The sequence below is a fragment of the Ruditapes philippinarum genome, unplaced genomic scaffold (genome assembly GCF_026571515.1).
Source record: "Ruditapes philippinarum isolate M1 unplaced genomic scaffold, ASM2657151v2 ctg5198_1_1_1_1, whole genome shotgun sequence".
In the NCBI taxonomy this organism is placed as follows: Eukaryota; Metazoa; Mollusca; class Bivalvia; order Venerida; family Veneridae; genus Ruditapes; species Ruditapes philippinarum.
The window spans coordinates 110269-119504 of record NW_026858535.1 but is presented as its reverse complement, the minus strand read 5'-3'; the positions used below and the strand labels follow the sequence as shown (position 1 = coordinate 119504).

At 34.1% G+C, this 9236-nt stretch overlaps 1 protein-coding gene across 1 annotated transcript; it reads right to left on the bottom strand.

Annotated features, from left to right (window-relative positions):
* Positions 1 to 240: 240 nt before the first annotated feature.
* On the bottom strand, positions 241 to 7722 carry LOC132753519 (uncharacterized; the record flags this gene model as incomplete). The annotated part of the gene is given in 7 exon segments (XM_060743998.1): positions 241 to 299; positions 880 to 1035; positions 1548 to 1611; positions 2054 to 2111; positions 5420 to 5588; positions 7077 to 7221; positions 7674 to 7722. Coding segments are annotated over 7 exon segments (685 nt in total), but the record flags the coding sequence as incomplete, so codon positions are not given.
* Between the last annotated feature and the right edge of the window lie 1514 nt (positions 7723 to 9236).

The following is a 9236-nucleotide window of genomic DNA, read 5'->3' as shown; positions in this document are numbered from 1 at the left end:
AATCTGTCATTTTATGCATAATACTTTACTCGTACATTCAAAGTGTTACCTGGATTTTGGATAAACTATAAATATACTTTTTATTTAAGGTTGATGCGTTTGACTCATATGGATGGGTAAATTTCGCTTTAATATACAAAATGTATAAACGCCAAATATACATCAATTAACAATATACATATTATCTTTGTCATATTTATGCATCGTATATTAACAACCTTAGAAAAGTTGTAAATTTACCATTTAGATTTATGTCTTCAACATCAATTTGACTGTATGTGCTATGTAATTTCTCAAATCTGTAACCATAATTAATAACAAAATTAGTCATGTAATGAAAAGTTTATATAAAATGTAAAAATACAGTGGCGTTGTGTGTACTAAATTTTCATGCTACATAAAAAGTGCAAACATCGTGTTAAATTATACAAAATCTACATATCATCACCTTAGTGCAGTAACAGGTTAACTCCCATTGAACTATATAACGAGTTACGCGTTACTGCAATAAGGTGACGATATGACAATAGTTTAGCATGTTAATTATTATAAATTAGACCACTGGCGGAAATTCCTTATTCAGCTTTGTTTATTATCGACAGATAACTCCTTTAAACTGATATTTGTAGAAAACTTTTAAGTGAATCTTCCATCACAAGTTATATGTCATGACTTCCATTATCTTATGCACATCCAATAAGCGTCTACTTGACCGGTACCAGGCAAAATCTTGCTACCCCGATGTTTTCAATACATTGAAATACATTGAAAACGAAAGACCGGATTTCTTTAATGCAATAAGAAAAACATATAAGACCTAATACACGTTCATGAATAATGTAGGGTCAGAAAAAGAACATAAAAAGAAAACAACATTACCCAGGCAATCTATTCGATCCCTCACAAACAGCAAGACAACCTATGGTGGGATCGACGTCACCAAATGGTGTCCACATGGTAAGAAGTCTTTGTGTACCACGTGCCATGTACACGTTATCTACGTGCGCTCCCGTAAACACTTGTCGGTGCACGGCTCTGAAGAAAGAGAATGAAAAGGAAAACGGCACTGTAAACAAGACGATAAAGAGATAATTTTGAAGCTAAATTATATTAGTAAGTTGGTATATTATAATTAATAAGGTAGCAAACTTTACACATCTTAAAGACATGTAAAACATGTTAAATACATATATAAAGCTAGGTAAACTATATAAATATTTTTTGTAATAAATAATCTTGCATACTGCAATGTTATAACTTCAACACGTAGATTAGATATATAAATAGACTATAATTATATATCTGCAACATTTGTTCAACATAAGTAATCATTATGTTTAATTACAAGAAACAGTGCTGCACAAAACATATTTAAAACCATTTAAAACATTTAAAACTAAATCATTTTCTATCAAAACATGAAACAAAATTAATTAATGCCAGATGTCATATTTTATATCAATTTGCTTTACGATAAGGTACAGAATATCAGGAACACTAACGACGTTTGGAACATTAGTTGTCTCCCTTTTGAAACCGTTACATACCTAAGCCATTTGTAATCAAACGTTCGTACATCCTCTCCAAACAAAGTCTTAAAAAACGCAAATGCTAAAATAAAATACAAAAACTTTATTAAGATTACAGTACATTATTCTGACATGTAAACACACAAAACGCGCTGTCATACAAATTTGCAAAAATCATGCACTGGTTTAAACAAAACTGTTCAAGACACCTGTAGATAGTCAATTACCTAAATTAAATTATTATGTTGTAATGATGAACTTATTAGAACTGCTTTTGCTTATATACTTATACTTTTTTCAATCATGCCGGCAATAATATTAATATGGTTACACAGAGACATTTCCACTGATAGTTCGAATAGTTCGGAAAAAGCGAATTCCTCGAGAGAAAACTAAACAAATTATATATGTAGGAAGGAAATTTGGAATCGCAGTCTCGGTTTATTTGCATGTGTTAAAAAGATATCATGTATGAACAACATATTTCGGGTCCCCAAGCACCGGGAAAATATTAACTCACTTACGTCTTGGTCCCTCCAAAACCTTTGATACGGCTTCTGAGTGAGTTATGTCGTTTCTTCCCTGAAAAAGGTTTTAAATCCTACAATCATTTTTTTTAAAAATATCAATTACGGAATAAGTTTGTTACTATGTATGGACGTTTAAAAAGTTATGAAAGAACTGTGGTGTCTGAGCAAAAGAATATGATATAATTCAATAGCATGTTATTAAAATGCTGTACTGTAGTTAATAAATCAGCAAATAAACGAGATTTCTCAATATAAATAACATTATAAACTGTATAATAAACAAAACCTAAGAGTAGGCCAGTGTATGCACGCGCATTTATAAACATTTACGCACAAACTTAAGCATTATCTGTTTATCAAATAATTACCATTAAATAATTTTCAAGGTAATAATCATCGTAACTATCGTTATTTAAACGACCCTACGGATAACCTACTTCATTTCAAGACCAAGCAAATTCTATACTTTTCAGTCACAACGTTGACATACAATAACAAATGAGCCGCGTCATGACAAAACCAACATAGTGCGTTTGCGACCAGCATGGATCCAGACCAGCCTGCGCATCCGCGCAGTCTGATCAGGATCCATGCTGTTCGCTATCAGTTTCACTACTTGCTATAGGGTTTGTAAGCGAACAGCAAGGATCCTGATCAGACTGCGTGGATGCGCAGGCTGGTCTGGATCCATGCTGGTCGCAAACCCATTATGTTGGTTTTGTCTTGACGCGGCTCATATAATAACAAGAGGGCCATGATGGCCCTGAGGTCGCTCACCTGTATATAGCCCCGCCCCCGGGCCAATTTTTTCCCAAGGGCTTTTATTTGAACAGACTTGGTAGACACCCATAAGAAGATGTTTCATGCTAAACATCTAAGTTCTAGCTCATTGGGTTTTTTAAAAGAAGATTTTTTAAGTTTTTACTATACACATATAGTTAAAAACAATGACACCCCTGGGGCAGGGCCAGTTTTGACCCCAGGGCTTTTATTTGAACAAACTTTGTAGATATTTACTTAAAAATGTTTCATGTATAATATACAAACTCAAGCTATTTGGGTTTTTTCAAAGAAGATTTTTAAGTTTTTGCTATACACATATAAGGAAAATCAATGACCCCCGGGGCGGGCCAGTTTTGACCCCAGGGCTTTTATTTGAACATACTTGGTAGACACCCATTAGAACATACTTCATGCTAAATATCTTAGCTCTAGCTCTTTGAGTTCTTTAAAAGAAGATTTTTTAAGTTTTTACTATATGCATATAGGGAAAATCAATGACCCCCTGGGGCGGGGCCAATTTTGACCCCAGGGCTTTTATTTGAACAAACTTGGTAGACACTCATTAAAAGATGTTTCATGCTAAATATCTTAGCTCTAGCTCTTTGGGTTCTTTAAAAGAAGATTTTTTAAGTTTTTACTATATGCATATAGGGAAAATCTATGACCCCCTGGGACAGGGCCAATTTTGACCCCAGGGCTTTTATTTGAACAAACTTGGTAGACATTCACTAGAAGATGTTTCATGTCAAATATCTAAGCTCTAGCTCTTACGGTTCTTTAAAAGAAGATTTTTTAAGTTTTTACTATATGCATTTAGGGAAAATTAATGACCCCCCGGGGCGGGGCCAATTTTGACCCCAGGGCTTTTATTTGAATAAACTTGGTAGACACTCACTAGAAGATATTTCATGTCAAATATCTTAGCTCTAGCTCTTTGGGTTCTTTAAAAGAAGATTTTTTAAGTTTTTACTATATGCATATAGGGAAAATCTATGACCCCCTGGGGCAGGGCCAATTTTGACCTCAGGGCTTTTATTTGAATAAACTTGGTAGACACTCACTAGAAAATGTTTCATGCCAAATATCTAAGCTCTAGCTCTTACGGTTCTTTAAAAGAAGATATTTAAAGATTTTTCTTTCGGTTGCCATGGCAACCAGAGTTCTGCATGAAATGGAATTCTTTGACACTCATTAGAAGATGTTTCATGCTAAATATCTTAGCTCTAGCTCTTTGGGTTCTTTAAAAGAAGATTTTTTAAGTTTTTACTATATGCATATAGGGAAAATCAATGACCCCTTGGGGCGGGGCCAATTTTGACCCCAGGGCTTTTATTTGAACAAACTTGGTAGACACTCACTAGAAGATGTTTCATGCCAAATATCTAAGCTTTAGCTTTTACAGTTCTTTAAAAGAAGATTTTTTAAGTTTTTACTATATGCATATAGGGAAAATCAATGACCCCCCGGGCCGGGGCCAATTTTGACCCAAGGGCTTTTATTTGAACAAACTTGGTAGACACTCACTAGAAAATGTTTCATGCCAAATATCTTAGCTCTAGCTCTTTGGGTTCTTTAAAAGAAGATTTTTTAAGTGTTTACTATATGCATATAGGGAAAATCCATGACCCCCTGGGGCGGGGCCAATTTTGACCCTAGGGCTTTTATTTGAACAAACTTGGTAGACACTCATTAGAAGATGTTTCATGCCAAATATCTAAGCTCTAGCTCTTACGGTTCTTTAAAAGAAGATATTTAAAGATTTTTCTTTCGGTTGCCATGGCAACCAGAGTTCTGCATGAAATGGAATTCTTTGAACAATCTTGATAGAGCTTCATACAAAGAGTATTCCTGCCAAGTTTCATTAACATTTGCCTTGCGGTATCATAGAAGATGTCCTTAGAATATTTAAAATGTGGACGGACGACAGACGACGGACGCCATTTGGTTGGCCATCCTAAAAGCTCACCTGCACTTTGTGCAAGGTGAGCTAAAAATAAAGCAAAAGCGCACAGCTATTTAAGTTACTTCATGTTAATTAAAATACGTCACTTTACGTAAACGCCACGACAATGACGTCATATAGAGTCAGCGTCATAAAAAATGACTTCACTTTCATAAGAAGCGATAAAAGGTACAAACCTGGAAGGATGGAATACATCCATGACCGCATCTGAGGTGCAAGACCCCATCCTCCCAGGGTTTGGACCCATCCAGTTTATTAGGACCTAACTTCTTAATCGCTTTTAAAGTTTCGAGCCGGGCCTGTAACACGTCCTCACGATCGTGCATACCTCGAATTAATAGATATCTATAACGAAAATATGGTAAGAATTGGCAATAAATACGCATATACCAGACAAAGGGTACTTTTTAGTGAATGACGTTTTTTTTTTCTTATCGTTTTTTCGTGTACCGTTTATCAGCTTCACAAAGGCTACCGGTATCTACAGTAGGTCAAGCGACTTCTTTATGGCTGAAAGCAAACCCTATAGGTCAAGCGACGTCTTAATGGCTGAAAGCAAAACCAAAAAGAGGCGTAGAAATGAGTGGGCGTCGAATTATACAGTCATCTCTCACCTCCATATAAGGTAAGCATCCCCCTCCACAGCGTAAATCAAGCACGCCCTTCTCCCAATTCTCTGTTAAATCGAGTTTATCTTCTCCATTTGCCAGTATGTGTTGGAGAACAGCAAGTCTAGCTTCTAAAACTTCATTTCTATCATGTAGACCTTTCACGTACAAATACCTTCAATTAATGCAACACATTAATTCAGGACTTCTCGAAATAGTAATATACATGAAGGAAATACTTTCTTCATTTTCCAGGAACACATTGTTTTAATTCAAATGAGTCTATATCATAATTAAATGTGATAGATGTCTAAAATTGTAAATTATTTACAACACAATACTCACTGAATAAATAGAGGTCTCCATCAAAGACTTTAGATTTTTTCATGAGGGGAAAAGCTACCCAGCTAGCTTACGAAAAGTAAATGGTTCTATTGATGAAGAGCAGTTGACCGGACAAGATTTTCTAATTGCTAACAGTTGATCTCAAAGTTTGACCTAGAAGCGTCGGTCTTGCGCATGACACACTGTGTCATCATGTTTTACACTGTGCCAAGTCCAGTTATTTCAAAATCTGTTGATGCATGACAAAGATATAGGCCGGACAAGATATTCTAACTGCTGACCTTTGACCTCTTAGCGTGACCTTGACCTTTGAGCTAGGGACCAAGGTTTTGCGCATGGCACATCGTCTCTTCATGCTTCACATTTGTGTCGAATTGATTCAAAATACCTTGATACATGAGAGAGTAATGGACCGAACAAGATTTTTTACCTGCTGAACATTGATCTGTTAGTGTGACCTTGACCTTGGAGCTAGGGGTCTTGGACTAACAAACGACACACTCCTTTATCATGCCTCACATTTGTGCCAAATTGTTTCAAAATCTCTTGATGCAAGGCCCGGACAAGATTTTCTAACTACTGACTGTTGACCTCTATGTGATATTGACCTTGGATATAGGGTTCAAGGTCTTACGCAGGACATATCGTCCAATAATGTTACCGTTTATGCTAAATTGTCTAAAAATTCCTCGATGCATGGCAGAGTAACGGACCGGACAATAGTTTCTAAATGCTGAACTTTGACCCCTCAGAGTGACACTGACCTTGCAACTAGGGGCCAATGTCTTGCGCATGTCATACACATCATGATTTACATTTGTTTAATATATGACAGAATTATGGGCCGGACAAGGTTTTCCAACGAACGGACGGACGAAAATGATAACACTATATACCCATTTACAATAATCATTGCAGAGGAATAAAGCATGCAGAACGTAAATGGTGTAGCAACGTACACTGCGCTTTGCTTCCTGGGTCAGTAAGACAGGTCTGGGTCGATTTATAATATGCAGAAGAAGGTTCACATTGAAATCATGTCGTACAGAATAAGGTATAAAAAGGTCGGTACAAATATCAGCTTTGATCTAAGATATATTGTGACAAGAGATAGGTAAGAAAAATTATTGGAACAAGTACAGCTACTAATACATTCAAAAACTTACAGATTTAAAGTTTAATAAATAGTGATTAAAACATTTGATAGTTTTCTTCACGGTTCAATAGGAATAAAACTATCTAAAAACATGCTAATTCTTATTTACAAAAATGCAAACATTATAAACAAATGTTTTACGACGATAAGTTAATTACATACCCTTTTTCATCTAGTTCTTTCCAGAGGGCGTCTCGGTCACCCAGTAGATGGTTGCAGGATTCTAACACTTGGAGTTTTTCACTCGGAAACTTTACTTCCTGTGTCCCAAGCTTTACTGTTGTAGTTTCCATCTTCTCTGTCGAACCTTAAAATTATAAACAAAATATATTGATCCTGACATACATGCTTTGCCTGATTTTGATAACACAATCTATATAGTAAATACTGATTTATAACAGTAAATGGTGATTTATAACAATCTATAGTCAATAAAAACGTAGATGTAGATTGTTCTAAAAGATGAATTGAAAACTCTTCTAACTTTTTTTGTCTTTCGGTCGGTCAGCTGGCCAACCATTGAGTTCAATTTATACAAAGTTCAATGACACTTATTGTTATTACAGTTAGACGAATGTTAAAATATACATAATTATGTAACATAATTTAGTTTACTTTCTGAATGAAGTTATTAAGTATGAATACATTGAACTCAACCAATTTTATAATCAACAAACATTTAAATCTAAATCAATTCCTGAACAGATATAGCACACCACCCCAACAAAACAAACAAACAAACAAACAAACAAAACGAACTGTAGTCATATGCGTAAACTATGACAATGTGCATTTATCATCCTCTTAAAGCTGGCCTATCTATATATATCTAATGATAATTGATTATATTCTGCACACCGTACTAGAAACACACTGTTTTAAGGATAAAGCTACTAGCTTTATTCTCTGATTGTATAAATTAAATCAAGATTAAGTTAGTATCCAAATTTAAATAAAATATCAAACTATATAAAAAGCTTCAATTACAAGTTAAAATGTTTACCTGTAAAGCAAAGTCAGTTTAGTTCATGTTTAAACACCACTTTTTTTAAAGTAAAATGTTTCCCATTTTGGACATATTACCATTTATCTACAGTTATGATATCTAAATAGGTCATGCATATGGAGAGGTTATTTCCCTTAGATACAATCGCATCTTCTCGGCCCTTTCCGTCAAACTTCGCAGTCGGAAACTAAACATATGAACAATTGTGATTTAATTGACTATGTTTATTCCAATGTATCGAGTAAGAATAAACCTAAATTAAGTAAATGTGATTTAATTGACTATGTTTATTCCAATGTATCGAGTAAGAGTAAACCTAAATTAAGTAAATTTATAGAGTAAATTATTTACACTTATTATTATAGTTGTACAAAAAAATAATGTCTACCTGTTAATAAAAATTCGTATTTGTTTATAATTCTACATCAGTGGTCATTTTTAAATTGATTATGATTGTCAGGCATATTTTCGATTATGATTTTACCGAAATAGACTTATTTCTTTGGATGCGAAAGATATACATTTGTAATACATTATCAAAGACTACACTGCCTGATTTTGTTTATATTTAAAACTACTTTTAATCAGTATTAAGTAAGTACGAGCTAGGTTACATGTATTATGAATAATAGCCGAGGTGTGCCGATAGCTGTTTTTTTAGCAAGTCTCACGTTAAAGAGTATTTTTTTACGTTAGATGGACAATTAATTTGTGTTAAACATGTGACCGTCATTAGATTTAATTCACTCGTGAACAATTATTCATCAGATTTTTATCAGACTTATAGATAAATGAATGAATGAATGAATGAATGAATGAATGAATGAATGAATGAATGAATGAATGAATGAATGAATACATAGATAAATAAATAAGAATTAGATAGCCGGGTGTCCAGGTCATGTTTTCGTCAATTTTGTAGATCTAGAAAAAACATTCTATTTTGTAAAAAATATTGTTTTCTCTCTCTCTCTTTTTGTTTGAACACATTTTACTTTCATCCTATCTGATGGCGGATTGAATTCGCTATTCCAGGATTAATGATCCAAAGAATTCTACTCGAAAGTAAAAAGAACTTGACACTTTCCTAAAAAAACATCGTCCTGGTTGCTGTATAATTTCACGCACTCTTTTAAAAAAGTACGTCATTATTATAGTATATTTGAAACTTTTAAAAAATATTTCTTTAATATCGAGTGAGATTGTACAAAATGCATTAAAGTTACGACCGCATAATTGGTAGTCATTTATATGAAACAGTAACTTGATCTCATTTTAATGACTCCATTACTTATTTTTATTGAGTTTTAATGCCT